Below are 23415 nucleotides of genomic sequence, written 5' to 3'. Positions count from 1 at the left end.
GGTCCAGTTAGCAGAGTGGTCCTGTTAGTAGGGTGGTCCTGTTAACAGAGTGGGTCTGTTAGCAGTGAGGTTCTCTTAACAGCATGGTCCTGTTAGCAGCATGATCCTGCTAGTAAAGTGGTCCCGTTAGCAGTGAGGTTATTTTAGCAGCATGGTCCTGTTAGCAGCGTGGTCATGTTTCTTGGGTCTGTGTTGTTCAGGTTCAGGACGGGTTTAACCTCTGAAGCCATACAGGGTTCGGCCCCGTCTCTTCAGAGCGTACACCACGTCCATGGCGGTCACGGTCTTCCTCTTGGCGTGCTCAGGCTGGCTGCATGGCAGCTGCTCCGTCTGTGGTATTTTTTTAATCCTACACTTGGCTGTGAATTCTCAGGGTATAAAGATAAAATAAGCTTAATTCGAGTAATGTTTCAAACACAAAAACAAACAAGTCTGTTATCCCCTTTACAGTCTACCATGTAGTGACCACGGTACGGTGAGCGAAAATTCTGAACACAGCCCTAGTTCAGACCAACTGGAAGTCTCAGAAAGGTTCTGGAAACATTTATTGGTAAGTATATAAACTCTGATCCTTGTTATAATAATTTGCATTCTAAACTTCCTGAAAAAGTCAACGTTACGTACTTTTTGATGGTACACTATAGGCTTAGCACTCTTCAGGTCACCAGCAGAATAAGCTTAATTTACCGAATCGTCAGCGATACAATAAGTAATACAAAGGTCACAGACGGCACTCATGTCATGCAAGAATCATTATAATTTGCATTTGTATCAGTCATTTTGCACAATGTCAACTCTAATCAAATAAAAAAAAACTGCACTGTAAAAGCACACAGCAGCATAATGGCCAATTTATGTCCATTCAGAGCTAAACTAAACCCACAGGGGCCTCCTTCCCAGTGCATTAAATAAGCAATTTGTAGCAAAAACGCCATTACGAGAATAGTTCCCAGCCAAACGATGTCATTACAGTAACTACAGTTAGTCTGGCGTAGCTCTGCAGATGAATACAGGTGCATGTGGGCTGTAACATCACTCATTCGCTGTAGTGAGAGTCCTTCATGCTTGGCTGCCTCATGCCACAAAGTTAATACCTCAGAGACCGTTATGGAGGAAGTACCTGCCGACAGTCTTGCTATATAAAACACCAACACCATTCACGTCTGGCTTTATCGCTCAGAGTTTCACAAAGAGGACCTGAAGAATAAGTGCCATGCAGACGAGAGTTAAAGAATGTGTGAGGAGGATACTGCCACTTTACGTAGGTGTGATCATGCAATTAACTCTTTTGGCAACATCCACAGCCTTAACGAAAATCTAAATTGTAAATTGTCAGTTTATTACAAACAATCAAAGCCTTTTTTAATCCTAAAAAGAGCATTAATTTCACATTTGATACGCCTGGATTCATAGTTGGGCTAATCTTCACACAGCAACGTTTAAACCTGCGAACGATTTAAATATAAACAAGGCAGGAAAATAAGGTTTGTAAGCTCAATCGTCCAGGTAGATGGCAACAAAAAAGGTTAAATCGTGTCATCTGGACCAGTTTCTTTAAGTGAGAAATGTTTCGTCCCTCATCCAGAGGACTTCGTCAGTCTGCGGCCAAGGCAGGAAAATGTTTCACAGGATGGGATGAGTAATGTCAGATTTTCTTTACAGTATATTCTTACATGCTGCAACGCTTTAAGCAATTAAGTTGTTGAAACTGAGGTGAATTTCATGCAACCAGAACAAGAAAACACTTAAGGTGTTTGATCATTATATGAAAATGTGCCTACTGTGAATGAGAGACAAATCTACTCTTATAAACATAATAAAGATTTATTCATGATGCTGAGTTCAGGGTCACTGTACTGTCTATACGTCAACATGTTGTCAAATACTTAAAAAATAAAAGTATCCACGCTGTATTAAAACATATACATTAAGAAACTCTTTTTTTATATATATACTTAAAACATCAATCACTCATTTAGTAGAGTAAAAATACAATATGTTGTCACCAGCTTTTTTTAAACTTGATGTTCCATGATCCTCAGTGGGGCCCCAACCTCAACTTTGAAAAGCACAATTGTAGACTGTTTTAAATCAGTGAATTAGGTTCCGAGTAAAATAAAATAAAATAAAATAATTAGAGAAACTGCATTTCCTGTGAAAATGCAGTGTGAATGCTTATTGTTGAAGAAATTGCAGAAAAACAGTTGAAATTAGCATAGCTGAAATAGCAGACATTGCATAAACTAGCATAAACAAGCTGAAAGTAGCAGAAATTACCATGAAAAACTTGAATTTATCTGAAAACAGCCAAAATTACCCAAAAATGCTAAGTAGCTGAAAATGTAGAATAAGCTTAAATTAGCAGAAGAAAGCAGAAAGACCATGTTTGCCCATATAGGCTGAAAGAAGCAGAAATTAGCACAAAAAGTATAAATTATCTGAAAAAAGCTGAAATTAGAAGGAAAAAACTGCTGAAAAGCTAAAAAAGCAGAAATAATCATAAATTACCAGAAGGAAGAGGAGAGAGCCCAATTTTGATTAATTAAACTGAAAAAAGTTTAAATGAGTGCAAAAAGGTGGAACTGGTATTTTTATATTCTGTTATTTTTTTATATCTGGTGTGATTCTTGTGTATGTTCCTTTGTACTGAAACTCTGGCACAACAATTTCCTGCAGGATCAATAAAGTTCCATCTAATCTTATCTCTTACGTTATTGGCTGACAAAGCTAAAATTAGCATAAAAATGCTAAATAGTAGCTGAAAAAGTAGAAAAAGCTGAAACGTGCAGAAATAAGCTGAAGGGAGCATAACAAGATGAAATTATTAGAATGACGTTAGCAGAAGCACAAAATTGTTGTAGCTAGCAGAAAGAATGTGAAAGGAGCACAACACTGCAGCAAATAGCTGAATTTCATCTTTTTTTTGTAGAAGAAAGCATTTGTGCCATTTTTCTTTTTGAAACATTTAGCTCGTGGCCATGTTTTTCTTGTTTAAATTAAAAGGAAGTCTTTCACATCCTTCAAACTCGTTGTGCTGTTTACAACCTTTTACTGCTCATTGTTCTAGTTAGCTTTTTTCAGCTTCTTTGTGCTAATTTCAGCTTTCTTCAGCTTCTTTCAGCTTGTTTCAGCTTTTTGTGGTCCTTTCAGCTTCTTTCTGTTAATTTATGATTATTTTTTTTACCTTTTTCAGCTACTTTCCCCTCATTTAAGCTTAATTTCTGCTCATTTCAGTTTCTTTTTGGCTAACTTCAGAGTTGACGTAACGTATTCAGTCTCTTTCTGCCTCTTTCAGATTATTCAGCTCATTTCTGCTCTGTTCAGCCTTTTCTACACATTTCTGTTGTTTTTTCTACTGCTTTGTGCTTTTATTTTTCTGCTTTCAGAAAAGTGTTCAAAATCAACTTTCAGCAACAGTTTGTGGTGCAACTCTTCCAGACTGGTTTAAACTCTTTCAGCAGCTTTCAGCAAAAATCATTCGACAATAAGCATTCGTGCAGCATTTTCATAGAAAATGCATTTTTTTTAATTAAAGTGTTGTCTGATCATTTAAACATGCTGTACTTTCAACAAAATAAAACACATTTGTTAAAAAAAAAAAAATCAATTAGCTGTAATTAAAACTGTATGTGTTTTTTTTTTTTTTTTCTTGTTCATCATCTTTATTGGGGCGCAGCACGTTGTCTGCACAGAATCAACTTTTATCCAACAATAATTTATGTCACACAAAGTTTTTACGCATTTGTGCCAAGACATTTAGAGCTCTGCATACATGTTTTACTACACTCGACGTAATAAAACATAAATCAAACAAGTAAAACGACCTGCGACCTGCAATGATGGCTACAGTCTTCTTTTCCTTCCAACAGACCGGTGTCGCAATAAACATTTTTAAACTTGTGTGTTCAGAGAAAGTGAAGCCAGCTGGCATGTTTACAACTTTACGGTCGCTCATAAAAGCAAAGAGCAGTTTTAATGGATGAACGCACATCATCTGAGTTTTAACTACGATCATCTTACAATAAAAAATGGCAGATATGGCTGTTCTGATCAAACCTTGAAAAAGGAAATTCACAACTAAATGCAGGAGCTCATGCAATGATCTTACATGATCCTTTAGTGCTCAGGGTATGTGCTGTGAAAGACTCTCAGCTACTACCACACTTGATTTTAGTCAAAAATCTGTAAATCTGACAGATGATTAGCCATTTTTTTTTGTAGGCTACGGTTAAGTAGCAGTGGCTGCAATCTTGAGTTTGGTTCACTCCAAATGTATTTCACTCTGAGCGATTCATTGAATGTTTTATAAGATATTTTGCTAACAGGGTTGACTCCAAAAGCTAACACTTTAAGCAACAACGGTGTGCATAGTGTTGATTTCAAAGCATTTATTGGGCACGATGTTCAGCTACATAATTGAAGCAAATAAATAAAATAGGCATTGTAGCTATTTTTGCATTAGCTATCACTTTGCTATGGCAGCCATCTTGAATCAGGTTGACTCCTGTAGATGTACGTCCGGTGATTAATTTCTGAAGCTTCCATTGAAATGTGTTCAGTAAACGATCAGATATTTTGCTAACGCTACGCACAATCAAACCTACGCAAACAAAATCATTAACTCTCCGCTTCTGCCTTTGGGAGCAGTCAATAAAAATAGAATTTTAAATTTATTTGTATCCAGTATAAATAAGTAGAAGCAGAAATAGTCACAGTTTCATCTCACGTTTAATTTGAACTATATACCGTATTTTCCGGCGTATAAGTCGTAGTTTTTTGCATAGATTTGTCAGTCCTGCAGCTTATACGCCGAAGCGACTTGTATACATTTTTTTTTTCATATTAATAACACAATTTTCGACTGACAATTTAAACTTTGAAGAAGTGCAACAGCGAGTCCTCCAGTTTCACTCAGCTGGTGCAGGTGGAGAAATGCTGGGGGGCTCACGATGGATGGATGGCGTTGCATCGCCCAGGCGGAATGAAGCTGTGTTGACCATTAAATAAACGTATAATAAATGCATCTTATACGCCAAAGTGCCTTATATGTGTTTTTTTTCCTCTTCATAATGCTTTTTTTGACTAAAGCGACTCATACGCCAGAAAATACAACTATTGTAAGCTTCTATAAAGCTCTAATACTTGGTACTGAACACAATATATGCAGAGATAAAAACAACAACGGCCTTAAACTTTAACCGCAGCGTAGCAAACACATCCACTGACAGTTTGCGCTTCACTGATATGACTCGGAGCTCGCCTCTCATCTTTTGTTAAATGGATCATTTTCATTCTTGTCGACAGACAGCCTTTTTTTTTTTTTTCAATGGCAGGTTGATGCAATTAGTTAAAGTGGTTGGATACAAAGCGAGCTTTTCTCTGAGCTCTGACTACTCTCTATCTAACCTTTCCTGCACTTAAAAAAAAAAAAATATAAATATAAATAATATATATATATATTATATATATATATATATATATCCTCTTCTGTGCAGAGAGTTCAGTTTAGGAGAAGCTGCTTCTGATTGAATCAGGCTAAAAAAATGTATGTTCCAGCGTGAACACGACGGCGTCAAATCGTGGCAGTGATTGGAGCTGAAGAGACTGACGGAGAACATCGATCAGACCTGGATCAAGTCTGTAACAGAAAATATTTTAAGTAAGAAGAGGAGAAGAAAAGGCGAATCATTTGTCGCTTTCAATTCCTTTTGATCCGCTCAGGTCTTGGCACCGTGATGACCCAACTCTCCTCACCCTCTTCATCTTCATCAGCGTTCCAACTGCTGATGCACAATGCAGCCTCTTGGGTTGAAGTGCGCCCGAAAGACGAACTCAGCTGAAGTTAAGTACAGAGCAGAAATGTCCGTCTCCGCTCGCGCTCTAGCTTTAATCACAAGAACGCAGCAGCGAGAGCCTTAATGGGATTCACCGCGAGGGTCGGCTGTTGCTCTGTGAATGACAATGCTGCTGCCGGCTTACGAGAAACGCTGCTGACGGTCAGGTAGCAGCGGAGCAGCAGCCGTGCATGCAGAGCAGGGAGCTTCGGCTTTGATCTGCGGGATTGTAATGTGGTCGAAGGTAATGATGTCAGATTGAGCGACGAGCCGCTGTTTGTCAACAGGAGTCAGTCCAGTGTCAAAAACAAGAACAAAAAAACAAAAAGTTCTTGCAGCCGACTTTCAGCTCGTTAGCAAAGAGGTCAAACTGAGGCAATAAAGTTCAGGGCTACTCTATTGCCTGTGGTACAGGAGAAGTGTTTTATGTGTGTTATAAAGAATGAAATTATTAGCATTGTGTGAAGGAATGCAGACAGACAAGCAAAAACATGATCACTCCTAAAGCTTTGGAGGAGGGTGATAGTAAAAACCTTGAGTCTTGGGTTCACATCGTTTGCAATTAAATAAAGTCTAAGTAAATACGTGAATTTCATGTATGGTTTTCAGCTTAAAATCATCGGATTTGATCTTTTCAACTACCGTAATTTCCAGATTATAAACTTCTACTTTTTTCACACGCTTTGAACTGGGGTTGAACGACTACATGTTTTTTTTTTTTTAAGTTGACATGAACATAATAAGAGTCGACTCGATGACGTCATAGGAATTCAAGAAGCTAAAAAAAAAAGAAGCTAAAATCGTCATTTATTAGTTAAAAAAAATAATAAAATTAAAAAAACAACAAAGCATCGGGAGCATATTTTTATGCTCCTTCTATTTATCATACTGCAAATAAGTCACAGGAAAAACAAGAATATTATTAAGCTGCATAAGTTAGTTTTATTTTATTTAATCCACTAAATAAAATAAACCGCAACGGTGGTGGTGGATTCTCCGCTGGTGGTGGTGCGCGGTGCTGGATTCTCTGGTGGAGCGCACCCTGTTTTTATTTTTATTTTATTTAGTGGGTTAAATCAAATGAAACTAAAAACATCATCTTTAGTGAAACCCTTCCACACTGTTGTTGAATCTACATGTTTGGGATGACTTGGCCTGCTCCTCGCCTTCCATCTGCTTGGAAGAATCCGTTTTGTAGCCAGCGGCCCGGCGCTGATCACGTGACACAGTCACTGACTGCAACTAGTTGAAGTGAAATTTTAAAACTCGTGAGAACGTCCTGGAATCGTCTAGTCAACTGGTTTATTGAACTCCTCCTACTTTGAACCCCACGGGTTATACAGTACAACGCTGTGGCAAATTCATGGATTTATTTATTGACGGACTAACGAGCTCCGTGTCACCAAAACATTTAAGCCTCGTCACACCCGGGCTCTCACATATCTGACCAATAGACATCTCTCTTGGGGGGTGAGTCCTCATGACTCAATAAGACTACCTGTATAAATAAAGGTAAAAATAAAATAAAATCTGACTAGTGAAATTACCAAACAGGTCACAGCAGACCAACGAAACTCGGTTCCCCCCCTCCCCGTTGTGCCCCTAGTGTGGGGGGAAACCCTCCCTGAAACTCAGAAAAGAAAACAATTACTGTATGTTTTGTGCATGTTACTGGTACGTATTTAATTAAAAGTTTAACAAATATTTGTGTAAATATCTCACGTTACAACGTGGACCCCCGCAGCTTATAGACGAGTGAGGCCTATACATAAAAAATCTGTTTTTTCTTTTTAAATTTAGTGGGCGTGACTTATCAGGTGCGTTCAATAGTGCAGAAATTATGATACTTTATAAAAAGTATAGTGTGTGGTTGTTTTAAGGGGTTGCTTTAAGCAACTTTGACACTGATGTTATTTGTTTTTTTAATACTTAAAAGACTCATTTGCTCTCGAGACCTCGCCATAATTCACACGTTTTGTCAAAGAAAGAGTGTTCCAGTAGCTGCTGCTCCACCATCAGCTCTGAAATGTTAATTATGTCAAACAAAGAAAAGAAAAGTTTCATGTTTTTACCGTAAGCAGAGTCAACTGCGGAGTCCTGGTTCCGTGTAGTCGCCAGCACATCAGCTGCACAAAAAGACAGGAAAACCAATCAAACTCCTCAGTAACGCAACACACACAACAGCTTTACGTCAATATTTTCCATCCTATTCGTCAATACATCGCTTGCATCATGGGGTGTGTTTAATTCAATTCAGTTCAATTCAATTCAGTTTATTTATATAGCGCCAAATCCCAACAGAAGTCGTCTCAGGGCGCCGAACAAGAAATACAAACTATTCATTGGTATGCATTTGTAACTACTCATTTGATGAAACGCGGTCAATTTGTCCTCCAGGAGTCTAAGGTTATAGCAGCATAGGATAAGGAAAGAAGAAAAAAGAAGGATAAGGAAAACCGGTAGGTCAGGAAACCAAGATGACTATAGGATTTATCAAAAATGGAAAGTCTTGAGTCCAGTTTTAAAACTGGACAATGTGTCAGCCTCACGGACAGAAACTGGAAGTTGGTTCCACAAGAGAGGAGCCTGATAACTGAAAGGTCTTCCTCCCATTCTGCTTTTGGAAACTCTAGGAATCGCAAGTAAGCCTGAGAGCAAAGTGCTCTGTTAGGAAAATATGGAACAATAAGATCTGTGGTATAAGATGGAGCTAGGTTGTTGAGAGCTTTGTAGGTTAGAAGTAAAAATTTTGAATTAAATTCTGGATTTGACAGAGAGCCAGTGGAGAGAAGCTAAAACTGGAGAAATATGATCTCTCCTACTAACTCCCATTACTTTTCATTCAACCTTTATTTAAACAGGTTAGTTCCCATCGAGTCTTGAGGACTCATTTAGGTACAAGAGAGACCTGTTTCAGACTCTGACAGCAGCATTTTAGATCAACTAAAGATTTTTTAAAGAAGTTTATGGACACCCAGTTAACAAACCATTGCAATAGTCCAGTCTAGACGTGACAAATGCATGGACCAGTTTTTCGGTATCATTATTTTATATGTTGTTTAAATTTGAGTGATATTACGCAGGTTGAAGAAGGCGGTTCTAGTAACTTTTTTAATGTGGGGGATAAAATACATGTCCTGATCAAAAATAACACCAAAGGTCAGATAATCGGTGTTTAGCTCATCAGAATTGTCCCATTCATGATTCTAGTATTGTTGGTAAGACTTGGCCCAAATACGATCACCCGGTTAGACATTATGCACATCCTAGGACTGCGAGAGGAAACGTGGGCACCTGGAGAGATCTCACCAGGCACATGGGGACCAGAGGGGGGGTGTTATGTGGCCTGTGACTGGTTTAACAGCAGCTATTCTCATCACACTTTCTCCAATTATACCAGGATTCCCTTGCTGTCTGGAAAGAGTTGTTGCCTTAGAGACCAGAATATGGGACTATAAACCTGTATGCCACTAACAGCACAGCTTCTATTAAAGCCTATACACAATCTAACTCTGTCCTTTGTACAGACAATTCCCTGTGCAAGCTTTAAGTTCAGTATATATTAAGCTTCCTGCACACAGGGAGGAGAAAAATAATAGAATGCAGAAATAGAGACTTATTTTTGGAGAGATAGGGGGAAAAAAATGGAGAACAGTCTGGATGCTGTGGAAGAGCTGAATATATCTGGTCATTTAACTGAGAGATACCTGCAGATCTGCACTACTCTGGTGTGTTTGTGCCTTCAGGTGTTAAATCCCTGAGGAGGACCTGGAGAAATAGGTGGCAAGTTATCAGGATCATGATGCTACTTTTCTTAGATTGCTGCCTCTGAGCCCTAATTCCAAACAGATAATGACAATTATATCGAAAGTGTGGAGAGGGAAACCCAACAATTTGTTCTATGGTGTAACAGATTTTGTTTTGTTTTGTTTTTGTGCAGAGTACAGTCATTTTTTCCCCCAATAGCACAGTATTTTTCTCAAAAACAGGAATGTTCAGAACCAAACGGCCAAGTTTCCATGACTAAAACTTACAAACCGCTTGTGCAAGATGGTAATGTCTAAATAAACACACACCAGTTTGTATATTTTTATTCAATCCACAAACGTCTGCAACATTTTTTTTTGTCTTAAATTTTCACCTTTACTGGCATTCTTTTAAGACTGTAAAGGACAGAGTCGACTTACGGTGGCAGCTGTTGGCGTAAAACAGATGGTCACCTTCGATGTCCTGCTCGAACCCTGCCCTGCAGAGACAAGAGAAAGTAGAACTTAAAACCAAAAAATAATACATTTTTAACAAGGGATGTACTTGTGCAATTAAGTCTCAAAAGAATAAACCATCCAAATAATTATTGTTGAGTTGAAAACTGAATTTGTCTGTTGAGAAATAACACTGGAGACGTCCTCATCACCTTAAATTGTCACCCGCTTCGAATGTTATCAGCCATTAAATGTCCGTTATTAGTTATCAACCCCATAGGTTGCGTTCAGACTGCCCCTCCTGTACCTCCTACAAGGTTAAAAGGTGCGTTCTTGTCGCTGATTATTGGGTCAGGTGGTTAGATTAAGAGTCAACAGTCTGGGGGTTAGGTTTAGGGTTAGGTTAGATTAAGGCTCAAGGGTAAGGGGGTTAAGTTTAGGGTCAGTGCTCTGGGTCAGGTGTAAGGTTAGGTTTAGGAAAGGGGTTAAATAAAGGTAACAAAAAAAAATCTGGTTTTAGATGCGAGCAAAGCTGCATATTCTCAGCAATAAGAACATACCTTAAACCTACAGAGGTATTCAATTAAAACTCACTGAGGTCCAGTTACTAAAATGTTCTCCTAGTAAAAGGTCCAGACAAAAGTCCAACTTTTGTCTTATGGTCTTGCCTACCCGTATTCACATTTTCACAATTAACAAACTGCACTTTATAGTAAAAAACTAGCTCCATAATCAAAAGTAGTCCCAAGCAAAAAAACAAAACAAAAAAAGGCCTTTATTTCAGGTTAAAACCGAAAGCTCAGAATAAAATACATCTTAAAAATGCAAACAAAGCCTAAGTAGAGCCTGAAGTAGAGTGAACCTTCAAAACACACCTCCTGCTTCTCTGCTTGGCTCAGCACCTAAGCTCTCCGACGCTGGGAAAATGCTCCATGAAAATTATCTATTTTCATGAATTTATCAGATTGGGCACGGGTCCAGACAGAACCATCACTAGGTCCGGATCCGGACCCAGGTCCGCCTATTAGTGACCTAGGTACTAGGAGGTAGGAGGGACAGTCTGAACTCAACCTATGGGGATGATAACAACTGATAATGGTCACTTAATGGGCTGATGACACCAAAAACCCATTCTGTTTGAGTTGAGACGAAAGGAGTTGATTCAAACTAGAGGAAATTTAGTGACAACAAATCAGACAATACTCTTCAGTGAGAGTCCTCAACCCAGCTCTCCAAGCAATTTTATTTCTGTGTTCATATATATATATATATATATATATATATATATATATATATATATATATTTCATGAGTCAGACCATCCAATAAACAGGTCAGAGCTCATCTACAGTGTCAACATTTATATTATCATCATAATTGTATTTTATCTGTAACTTCACATTATTGTAGCTTTTAACCAATGGGGTCTTTAAGATGATTTGATGACCAGTGGTAAAATAGTTTTATTTAAACCATTTAAAAAGCGATTAAAAGGAGGACACACAAAAAAAAAATAAAAACATTTATTTTTTTTACTTACTATATATTTTTTGCCTGTTAGAATATTTAAAGATTGGGGGGGGGAGTGAAAAACATGCAATATTATTTATTAAATTTTAAAAAGTAAACCTGATTAGGATTGTCCCTTAATCAGTTTAATTTTCTTTTATTTGGCCCCTGGTAAAAATGAGTTGCACTCCCTTGAAAGATCACAGCTTTATCAAGGTCAAGGTTTCTTTACCGTCTTTCGTACCACACGTGGTACATGCGGTGGAACAAAATTGTGTACACAGGGTCCCAGTTACATCCCAGTGTAAATTATAAATAGATATGAACTAAGAACGTGCTAAACTCTAACAGTGCAAAAACAATACGCCGAACAGCAGCAGCACGAACACGAGTCTGTGTGAGCAGATGAGTACGAATGAACGCAGCAGCATGAAATAAATCAGCAGCATGAGATCAGCAGCATTACTGAAAAGGTTGTTCGTTAAAGTATCGTTCTAAGATCTGAAAAAGACTCAGGAGAAACCTGACAGGCGAGGTACAAGTCACATGAGTTTGTGGCAAAATCTTAAAATACATATAAAATCATCCCATTCATTTGAAGTGACTCGTTAAACCCCAGTTGTTAACTGGTCAACTAAACAAGCTTGGTGGTTTATTTGTCGGCTGCTTTGAGATTCCTGGAAATTTCCGCCACAATGAACATCCACAAAAAAAAAAAAAAACGATAAAAACAGCTCAAAAGGTTTAATTAGCTTTTGTCAGATTGTTCATTCCATCATTTCCTTTAAAGGCCAAACTATTCAAAGGTCAACTGAGGAAAAGCTGCAAACTTAGTCACCTTCTTTCTGTCCTCCAATTAAGTGGAAAAAAGGTGAAACGTGTCCAAGCAGGAGACAGACTGTGACAGGAGGTGAGCATGAAAAACACTTGCACACCCTGTCAGCAGCAGGAAAGTGAAGCCGTTTACCCTCTCCTGAGTGCGTCAGGATTAAGTCCCTGTTGTTTACTGGCTCTGCCATTGTCACCACCAACGTTTCCATCTGACCTTCAAATCAAATTTAAAAGGGGGCACAAATCAGGATTTTGCAGCCACGCCGTGCCAAAACGACTGCTGAGAAACAGCAGCGTTCCAGATGAGGAGGCTTACTTTGTTCTGCCTGCTCACCTGCTCGAGGTGAGAGAAATCATTTCAGTGTTTAAGAGTAGAAGATAAAATTCTGTAAACGCTTTAGTGACCGTTTTATTCCAGTGAATGACGACAAACAGGTTTTGTTCATGAAGTTGTTTTAATTAGGTCAGTTTAAAATCCCCAATGCTCCAAAAACGTTACCAAACCAATTTTATTAAAATTACAATTTTATAATGTATTACAATTTTATAATTTATTACAATTTTATTAAAATCAAAAAATGTAAATAGGAAGCCTTAATGAAACTTAATGTGGAAGACATAATTAGAGCATTAGTTAGCTAAAACGTGAAATACATAAGCATAAACAGCAAGTGAGTGAGCGAGAGAGAAAGAGAGTGAGAGTGAGAGAGAGCAAGCGAGTGAGGGAGAGCATGAAAGAGAAAGAGAGAGAGAGCAAGAGAGAGAGAAAGCAAGTGAGCAAGCAAGAAAGAGCGAGCAAACGAGGGCGAGGAGTGCGAGGGTGAGAGAGAGAGAGCAAGTGAGTGAGATTGAGTGAAAAAGAGAGCAATGAGAGCACAAAAGAGAGAGCTAGAGAGAAAGAGATAGAGAGCAAGCAAGCAAGGGTGAGAGAGAGAGAGCCAGCGAGTGAGATCGAGTGAAAAAGAGAGCAATGAGAGCGCAAAAGAGAGAGCTAGAGAGAAAGATATAGAGAGCAAGCAAGCGAGGGAGAGAGTGAGAGCAAGAGTGAGATATTTCTTCAGGTTTACAGTTTGTTCAAACAAATTATTTAAAAAAAAATCAGGACAGGATTTTTAAAAGCTGAAATCAGGAGATAATTTTGTGTTTGAAATGTTTGTTACGTAAAGGTACTGGTTTCTTAAAAAAAAAAAAAAAAAAAAAAAGACAAAAAAATTATTGGACCAATATAAACAACAAAAGAAAATGAATATTTCTTCGTTATAAAATGGTTAAGTACCAATTATTTGGGCCACATTAGTAAGAATCGAGTGGATTTTCTTGCTTTTAAACTGCTTTAATCTTTATGATTTAAAGTTGTTTTATATCTTTTTGATCCTTAAGATAAAAACAGAACTACTGGAAACCAGTTCATTTGTACCTTTACAGAAGTTTAGTGGGCAGACTTTCATTAAAAAAAGTGATTGGGATAAAAAAGAAAACAGGCACATGCATTCATGTTAATCTAAAGAATTAAAAATGTAGTAATACATATACTTGAGGTATATATATACACAATATTCACGAGTTCCTCATCTTTCTGACTGTGTAATGTCGTGCCTTGAATTTAACAGAAATGTAACGCGAGACGTTATTTATCTTTGACCCATCAAAATGAATGTGGTCAATTATTTTCAGAATCAAAGTTTAACATCAAACATTTACATTAATTTGGCAAAATATGAAAATAATAACAGACAAGTTTCACAGAAAAGGGACATCGATCACTCGGCGGTGATCAAGGACTTTGCTTCAGATATTCCTAAGATATCTGTACTGATTTTATGAGAAAGAGGAGAGTTTTAAGATGAAATGGAGTTATCTTACAGAGAAATATGTGAGGGAATTAATCTGTTTGACCAGAAATTGCACGCTCCATCAGATCTCAGCTTGCCCACGGTACACTTGGTCGAAAATAGAACCATCTACCTTGATGATGAAATCAGCGTCGGCGTAGGTTCCTTTCTGACTCTTTTCAGCGTCTCCGTGAGAACTACCAAACCCTCAGAGAGTCGTACGTGGTTTTCAAACAGAAATTATAATCCCAAAACGTCTCTGGATCATCCTGAATGCGTTTGCACCCAAGAACTCTGAACTCCTTTCATTCTTCAGAACTTCTCAGACTCTTAATTGTCTTTCAACTCCAGCAACTCTCTAGTTCTTCATCTCCTCAGCCTCTGGAATTCTCCTGAATTCTCCCGAATTCTCCCGAATTCTCACATGAACTGGGAAGTTGCCACATTTTAAATGGGTCGACTTCCGGTTCATTTGAGAGCTTTTGATTGGTCGATGGACCAGGAATAGAGGTGTGGTGTATGATGTAAGATGTTATTAAAAATCAAGGATTGTTTAGTAACGAACAGAAAGATTATTGTAGGACTTCAGACTTCGTGGAGTCTTACACTTGGTAATCTTCTGAAAAAGTTTAAACATGACATCTTTCTTGGTAAACATTTTAGTTGACCGAAAACCGACCTTTAACACACTTACATTGCTTGGCTCATTTCAGACAGAAAATCAAGAAATGCATATTAACCTGATTTCTTCTTTAAATGAGGAATAAAAATCATTACTTACTGTTTATGTAAAAATAAAAATGAGTAGTTCTCTTCAACCTGTAACTTTGAGTGAACTAACACAATTTTGATTATCAAACATTTGTAAAACAGTGATGATCATAAAAATTGTCTTTTCTGCTTGATTAATTCAAGAAAGAAAGTCACCAGATGGCTCAGACTGTATTCAGATCAATGAAATAACAGTCCCTGTCCATCTGATAGATTTGAGGTCATCAGGGTCAGATCAGGGTCAGATCAGGTTCACTACAAAAATGTAAAAAAAAAAAAAAAAAATGCTATTAGAATGTGGGATTTTTTTTTTTTAAAGCTTTGTAGCCAAAATCAAAAGAAACATTTGGCAACAACCCACTGAACATCTCCAAAGAATAAAACATTGAGGGGAAGTTGACAGGATGTTTCTGGAGGTGGTGGATTATATTCTAAAAAAGCATATCAGAGAAAGAAAAGAGGAGTTTGTTTGTCAATCTGTGACAGAGCCATTCATCGCTCTGATGACAGTGAGCTCATATCCTTCTTTGTCTGCACGATTGGGCTTTTTATAATCTTACTCTGCCCGCACTGACAGAAAACACTTTCCACTGAAATAAAATTAATCATTTGATGAAACTAAAAAAAAAAAAAAAAAGCTTTTCATTCATTGACACTTTTCAGTTTTTCTGATTTCTCTGCTTTTTTTTTTCTTTTTCTTTTAGTTGTTTTAACTCCTTTTCCCCAATTATTAATTCATCAGTACACCTTTAATTCCTCCACCGTTTCAGAAAATCTTGTTTCCCCTTCATCCATCTTCCCTGATATCTTCTCGGTCATATCGGATTCCTCTCACCCTTGTTTTCTTTTTGCACCTCAGCAGATTTAGTGGTGTGAAGCTGCAATCAAAAGTTGGTGGCTCAGCAGACTGCACTGACTAAAAGAAGGGTGTGCACAAATGCCCGTTCACACACCAAATGTTGTGTTAAAAAGAAGTGAAGCGTGGCTCAGACTGGTTTGGATAACCCCCAAGATGCTGGTGTTCTGCCATTATACATGCATCAATGAGAACGTTCTTTTTGGCGTGTGCCAGTAAAAACAAAAAACATTTAAAACCCAAGTATACAAGGATGTCACACATACAAAACTAACATTTAATCAGAACCAGAATCATCTTTATCGTCACTGCACCAAAGCACAATGAAATTACATTTCAGTACAGCCCATCCAAGTAAAACACAAACCAACAGACAGGGGGAGACGGATGTGTCTGAGGCTGCGGTCTCGTGGGAGGCGCTGCCCTTTTGGTTTAGATAAGAAAAGAGAAACACGAGGGAAAAAAATATGTGCTCACGAATTTTAGTTCAAATTTTAAAATGTAGCCAAACTCCAGCAACACGACCTGACCAACTTTTAACGTAAGGACAATCTGTTTACGAGGCAGTGGGGATATAATACAATAAATACTAGTTTAATTTCAGTTTAACGATGAAATACAGCAGCATATGGCTTTGATACAAATCTTTTTATGAGTTTTGCACTTCCTGCCTCAACTTTTGAAGGAATAACTCACAGGTCTTCAATTTAAGATCCTCTACTTCAAGTTCCCTTTGCTAAAAAAACAAAGTCATTAATCCAAAACTACTCGAATGGCTTTATGAAACTATCCAAACAGCCATCCATTATCTTTACCCACTTCTTCCTTTCTGGGATGCAGGGGTCCCCGATGCCCATGTCAAGTCACTGTGTGAGAGGAGGGGGATACCCTGGACAGGTCTCCAGTCCACCACAGGGACACAGAGTGTTGGATACAAATATCCTCTATTCATCTTAATTACTTAAATAAGCCACTTGAGTACACAAGAAGATATTTAACGTTTTTTTTTTTAACTTGCATGGTCACAAGAATCTGCACCGGACAGTGTGCAAGAATTGTTTTTATATCCCTTATCAGTTCCTCCAAGCTCACAGCCTGGGATGTGTAGATGAACAGATGCTGAGATATATTCATCAATTAAAAACGGATTCTTCATTTTTCTGGACTGAATAAAACGTGCATTGAATTTAATGAAATGTAACGTGAGACGTTATTTATCTTTGACCCATCAAAATGAATGTGGTCATTTATTTTACAGAATCAAAGTTTAACATCAAACATTTACATTAATTTGGCAAATATGAGAATAACAACATAATCAGCTTTACAACCAGGAAAACCATACGGCCATGATTTTCCGTTGCTTCACCACAGACATTAATGAAAACTGTACAATTATGATCAATTATCCACACGGCGGTGGATGAGCACTTTACACAGACATTTCTAAATTATCTGGAAGGATTTCTACTTGAGAGAAGAATTTAAAGATGGAAATGAAGTTTAAAGGGAGTAAAAGATGGTGTGTGAGGGGGAGTGTTGACCAGAACCGACACTCTCCATTCGAACCCAGCTTTTCCTCGGTACGCTTGGTAGTAAACTTGACTTATTACCTCTCTGAAGATGAATCAGCAGATACGAAGTCCAGTTAACGCTACCTGTCCAGCGTCTCCATAGGATGGCTGTGACTCGTCCGAAGTAGTGACGAGATTCCGTCCGACACAAGCTCACCTCAGCAAGTGGACTTCACATGAGTGGAGTCCTTCAGAAGTTCCACTCAGAGTTGGAAGATGTTATAATCCAAACTCGGAAGAGCCTTATCATGGCTGGACTTCTGTTCTCCCAAACGATTTCACAGAACTGCGAACATCTCAGAACTGGAGAACCAGGAAGTACCGACATTTTGAAGGTCTCTATTTCCGGTCTATTTGGGAGTCCCTGATTTGTCAATGTCGACCAGACAGGGGTGTGTTTTGTGATGTAAGAGGTTACTAGAAGTCAGAAAACAGCAAGAATTGTTATGGAACAGATTAAAACTGTTCTCAGAGACAGAGAGAGTTTTGTTTTGGCGAGTTTGGAGAAACAGGTGCCAGCTCCCCTGTTGACGTCTGAGAGGATGTAAACAAGACAGTTGTTCCAACACATGTCTGCTTCGACTCCTGACTTTGGAAAACGTACACTGCTCATTCAAAGACAGAAATCAGAAAATGCATAAAAATCTGTAACAGGCCTTAACATGAATTCTACTTTGCATAAGCAACTAAAAATCATTGTTACTGTTTTACAGTTAATAAAATTGATTAGTTCACTGCAACATCTAAAATGGTTTGAACTAAAACACTTTGGTTATCAACATTTGTAAAATAGTAATGATAATAGAAAAGAGAGTGTTCTTTCACTTGAATTTTCAAGAAAGAAAGTCTCAGGATGGGTGAACCTGTATTTCTGGATTCAAATCAATGAAATGACAGTTTCTGTCCCACAATGTTCTTAAGGTCAAGGGTTTTGACCTTAGGCTTAGTTTTGACATCAGGTCAAGTTCACTACAGATGCGACCTTGGAGTACCGGCTGCGCCTGCAGCCTCAAATCAGTTTGTCATCCAGCTCTCTCTGCTAACTCACACACATGGTTCAATGTTAATTTAACATTACTTAGAGATGAACATCCTTGACCAAAATTCCCCTTACATAGAGACAAACGAGACAAACCACCAAAGTTCATGCTCAATCATCCAGGTAAAAATCCAGCAATGTTGTCAGGTCATCTGGATGTTTTTTTTTTTTTTTTTGCTGAGACATTTCGTCCTTCATCCAAAGAACTTCTTCAGTCTGAGGAGACAAACGACACAAATAACCATCCACTCTCTCAATCACACCTAGGGACAATTTAGAGTTACCAATCAGCCTAATATGCATGAATTTTGGTCTGTGGGAGAAAACACATGCATGAACATGAGAACATGCAAATTCCACCCAGAAGGGTCTCTGGCCGGGATTCGACCCGGCAATCTTCTCGCTTAGAGGGGGCAGCTCTACCAACTGAGGCACCATGCAGCCCCTTTACGCAACTAGTTTTATTCAAATACATGTTCTATAATAACATGTAGAAGAAGGATTTCTGCTGTTTACATCACTGCCGTGGACAACAGAAAACATCTGGAGTGGGTCTCATGACGAGTAGTTGTTGTTCAGCTAAAGCTCTGCCGGACGACTCTTATCCTGACAATTGTCAGAGCTCCAAAACAGAATCTACAACAATAGGATGAACAAGGAACAGAAACTATGATTAAAGTCAGGAGTTCGTTTCCTAAACAAGTTTGTAATGGGGGGAAAAAAAGAGTCACATTTAAATTTATAAAGTAGGAAACAGAATCTGCAGAACATTTTTCTCATCTCAGGTGCAACTATTTCCAAATAAAAAAAGAAAAGTAGCAAGATTTGTGACAGGATTTCAACTACCACATGTGTTTGTTTTCCTACATAAACAGCTGAAGCGACTGACAACAGGTCAACAATGATGACGTCAATAGAAGAGCCGAGTGGGAATGAGAAGTGTGAACGTTTTAACGTGTTTGCATTTACTCTCAGAAACCAGCCACTAGGGAACACAATCCAGTGTATCTCTTGTGCCGTTCCCAAGCCCAGGTAAATGGTGAGGGTTGGGGCTCTGACATAAAACACTATTGCCAAAACTACATGCGAGTTCATCAAAGCATGTCTTTGTAGATTTAGAAAAAGCATATGACAGGGTGCTGAGGGAGGAGGTGTGGTATTGCATGTTGGACTGGTACAGGACATGTATGAGGACAGCAGGACATGTTAGACTGGTACAGGACATGTATGAGGACAGCAGGACAGTGGTGAGATGTGCTGTATGAGGGACATATAGCTTCAAGTTGGAGGTGGGAGTGCATCAAGGATCGGCACTGAGCCCCTTCTTGTTTGCTCTGGTAATGGGCCGACTAATAGATGAGGTGGTTCCCCACTTGACTTGTTTGGTTCAGTCACCGCAGTACAGAACATTAGAAGAAGCTCACTAAATGGACCATGCTGATTTGAGGCGAGAGTAAAATGTGTTGGAACTTGCGGTAAAATAACTCTTAAAACTTTACTAAAAATGTCTTCTCCGATTAGTTAACTCTTTAAGGTGAGGATTCACAATATTGGTCATGACTTTCCATCGTGGTGCATTTTTACCTTTGAACATCAGCAAACATCCACTTAGTCCTTTGGTTTTTATTTGTTTATCATCTTTTACAGCCACTAACGGAAAATGTTTGCTGAACATTCAGAGCACATTTATTGAAGATACGAGCTCCAATTTCAAATGAATCCATTTGATTCCCTCTTCTCCCTCACTCGACTTTATATCTCGGTACATCATATTTGCAAACTCCTCCACCCCCTCAATCACTCAATATTTATCTCCCCTAATGCTCATTCTCTCTCTCTCTCCCCCATTGCCAGCTTTCTGTTAGAGCTTCATTTCCACCAGCGTGGGTTGAGCTGTAAGTGAGGAGAAAAAGAGAGAACAGGAGGAGGTCGATGCGACGGTGAGCTGCTATATATCCCAACCGCTCTCAGGCACCTGAACGCCTCGCTCATCTAGCGGGGAGCGACTCGGAGGAGGGGATGGAAATAGACTCGGTTATAAAATGCAGCCAAGTTATCAGACGCTGGTGTCGCTGCTTTGTGATTTCATGTTCTCCGTGTTGAAGCTTCACAGTGGAGGCGTTAACGGCTCCGAGAGGCTGCAAAATGTAATTGAGATTTATACGTAGCTCCGGGAGCTTTCTGTTAAATGAACACTTACATGTTCTGTAAGCTTAAAAAAATGTATTGAGTTGTTGACTTGAGAAGATTGAGATTTAGAGTAATGACACACGATTACATCTAGGGATGCACAATATTGGATTTTTAGCCAATAACAGATATGCCAATATGTTGAAACTTATTTGGCCGATAACTAATACCAATATCGATATTTTTTTCCTAGACCTACTTACAGAGACGTTCTTTGCTGTGGAATTAAAATACTACATTATTCTGCATGGACTTTTTCAATTTGGACTGCTATCAAATACAGATGCCGAAAAGGGGGTTGAAAATAATGTAACACTATATAAATATATATATAAAACGGTGCCTTTTATATCGGTATCGGTATAAATTTTTCAATTTGGACTGTTACCAAATGAAGATACCAAAAAGGGGGCTGAAAATAATGTAACAATATATAAATATATAATATATATAAAATAAAATAAAAAACGGTGCCTTTTATATCGGTCAGTTATGTTGATAGAATGGTCAATGTCCAATATTTAACTTTATCGCTAATATCGGCCGATACCATGCCGATAATATCGTGCATCCCTAATTACATCAACACTTAATTTACTTAAAACAACTGAAGATTTGGTCAAATTTTGATTTTACTTGAAATATCATCAATTCATTAAGAAAAAATGACATTCTGAATGCATTTCTCCTGTTTATCTGTTTTTATTTTTTAAGTTTATTGCTTGAAAAGTGAAAAATATTCCAGTTTAAGAACTCGACGCCGTTATGTAAGGCTTTAAAGTTACTTAGAGTCATTCATAATTAGAATCTTTAATTGAATCAAATGACTTATTTTGAACTCGTCTTGGAATAAATGAAAACAGCCAAACTTATACCTTTTTTAAAATAAACAATCTTTGTCAATATATCATTACCGTTAATCTTATTAGATTTTCTCTCTAGTTTTGTTTTTCCCTTTGCTTGTCTTAATAACTTGAACAGTTTTTATTTTTTATTATTTATCAATTTACATACTTAGCCACTATTTTGCTGCAAACATTAATAAACCAACAGATCATAATGTCATCAAAACTCACCCCCACATAAAATATAAACAATTATCAAGACAATGACAAAAGATGTTAGGGATGAACACTTTCTTATTTATGCCTTATTTCTCCCCAAAAAGTAAAATAATATTAATAATACAGAAGACTGGATTGGATTCTGCCCAGTTTATCAATCTGGTTCATGAAAATGCGTCTTGTTCTGTTTAAGTCTTATTGTTCCAATTTGCAACATTTTTGTATCGCAATAATAATAAAAAAAAATAAAAATAAATGTATCTGAAATTATTTAGAAAGAGTTAGTGCTCAAAGTTGCTTGTCCAGTTTGTGGTATTGATCTAGCTGGAATAGGCTCCTCCCCTCCATAAACATGAACAACTAGTCAACATTTATTGGACTAACCTGTTTAAATAAAGGTTGAATGAATATTATAATAACCGCTACATGGACGACCAAAACGACTCATTTTCTACATTTTTTGTCATTTTAGGCTCTTGATGGAAAATGACATGAAAAGCACCAGTTTCAACCAAACAGCAGAACTGTTCCTGTACAAATAACAGTTAAAACGACAGGAGAGCTCCAATATTAGAATTAGGAATGGCGCTTCGCTGTAGATTTGAAGAAGTTGTTAACGATGCTGAGGTAAGAGTGTTGAGTATATAGATGATGTCAGAATAATGAGAAACAGTATCATCTTTGGGATATGATCTGTTTGCATCAATGTATCAGCAAATAATTATATAAGAGTTTATTGTGCAAATGATGGAAAGTGAGACAATAACCAAATGTTACACCGTTAACTCTTATTGATAATCACAGCTCAAGTGCTGATAAACAAATCAAAATACTTTTTGTTCTAATTTTGACCAAATATTTGACATTACTCCATATTGGGAACAGAGATCCCCCTTTAATTTGCTTCTCTCTCCATCTGCCTCCTCTTCACTCTTGTTAAAATTCTTCAGTTTGTCTGCATTTCTGCCTTCAACGGATGTTATGTAAGCTGTTCTTTTTCCGTTTCCGCTCTCTGTTCTTACTTCATCATCCTTCCCTCCATCCTTTTCTTCTCCCCAGAGGAAATCTTTCACTTATCAGCAAAATTTTGCAACACTGAACTCACTTTTAGCTCAAAGATTTTCAGTCAAGTGAGGCTCTTAAAAAACTGTCTGTGGAAGCCATTCTGTATTAATGCTTCAATCAGGTGCACACAGGTGAATCTGAATCATGTTAACGTACCACAGTTCAGAAGACATTGGAAATCTAAAAAGATGCGGAAATTTTGCACTTAATGTTAAAAGGTCATAAAACTAAAAACATTACAACTATGAAGAGATTAGAGGAGAACACACACAAAGAACCACAGTGATTTTAAGTGTCCACAAATAGTTGTAAACTAGACACTAAGAGGCAAACAATCACCACAAACAGGTTAAAAACACAAGGAATTAAAACAACTGAACAGAGTCTGTACAAATACTGAGCACAAAGTAGAACAAATATCTAAAATCACCCACTGAAAAACGAAAATTGATACAAAAAAAAATAAAGTTTGTATTGAGAGTTCAAATGGAAGCAAACAAATGAAAAAAGATGCAGAAATAACTACATAAAGAACAAAATGAGTCAGTTTTGTTCCCTGTATCGCAGCAAAGGGTGGAATTGAAAGTAATCTCTCTCTCTCATATATATATATATTTTTTTTTTTTTTTTTTTTTTTTTTTTTTTTTTT

The 23415-nt window shown here is 37.7% G+C and overlaps 1 protein-coding gene across 1 annotated transcript in view; it reads right to left on the bottom strand.

Annotated features, from left to right (window-relative positions):
* Positions 1-23415, bottom strand: part of LOC119425755 (semaphorin-6D) — a 120500-nt gene that overhangs the window by 28688 nt on the left and 68397 nt on the right. The window contains exons 17-18 of the mRNA XM_037693302.1: positions 10022-10080; positions 7907-7960 (exon numbers count right to left, since the gene is read on the bottom strand). Of these exons, the coding sequence (XP_037549230.1) occupies positions 7907-7960; positions 10022-10080 (113 nt within the window). The remainder of the gene's footprint in view (positions 1-7906; positions 7961-10021; positions 10081-23415) is intronic.

This window comes from Nematolebias whitei, chromosome 19 (genome assembly GCF_014905685.2).
Source record: "Nematolebias whitei isolate Nwh7 chromosome 19, NemWhi1, whole genome shotgun sequence".
Classification (NCBI taxonomy): domain Eukaryota; kingdom Metazoa; phylum Chordata; class Actinopteri; order Cyprinodontiformes; family Rivulidae; genus Nematolebias; species Nematolebias whitei.
This window is presented reverse-complemented; position numbering and strand designations above follow the sequence as displayed.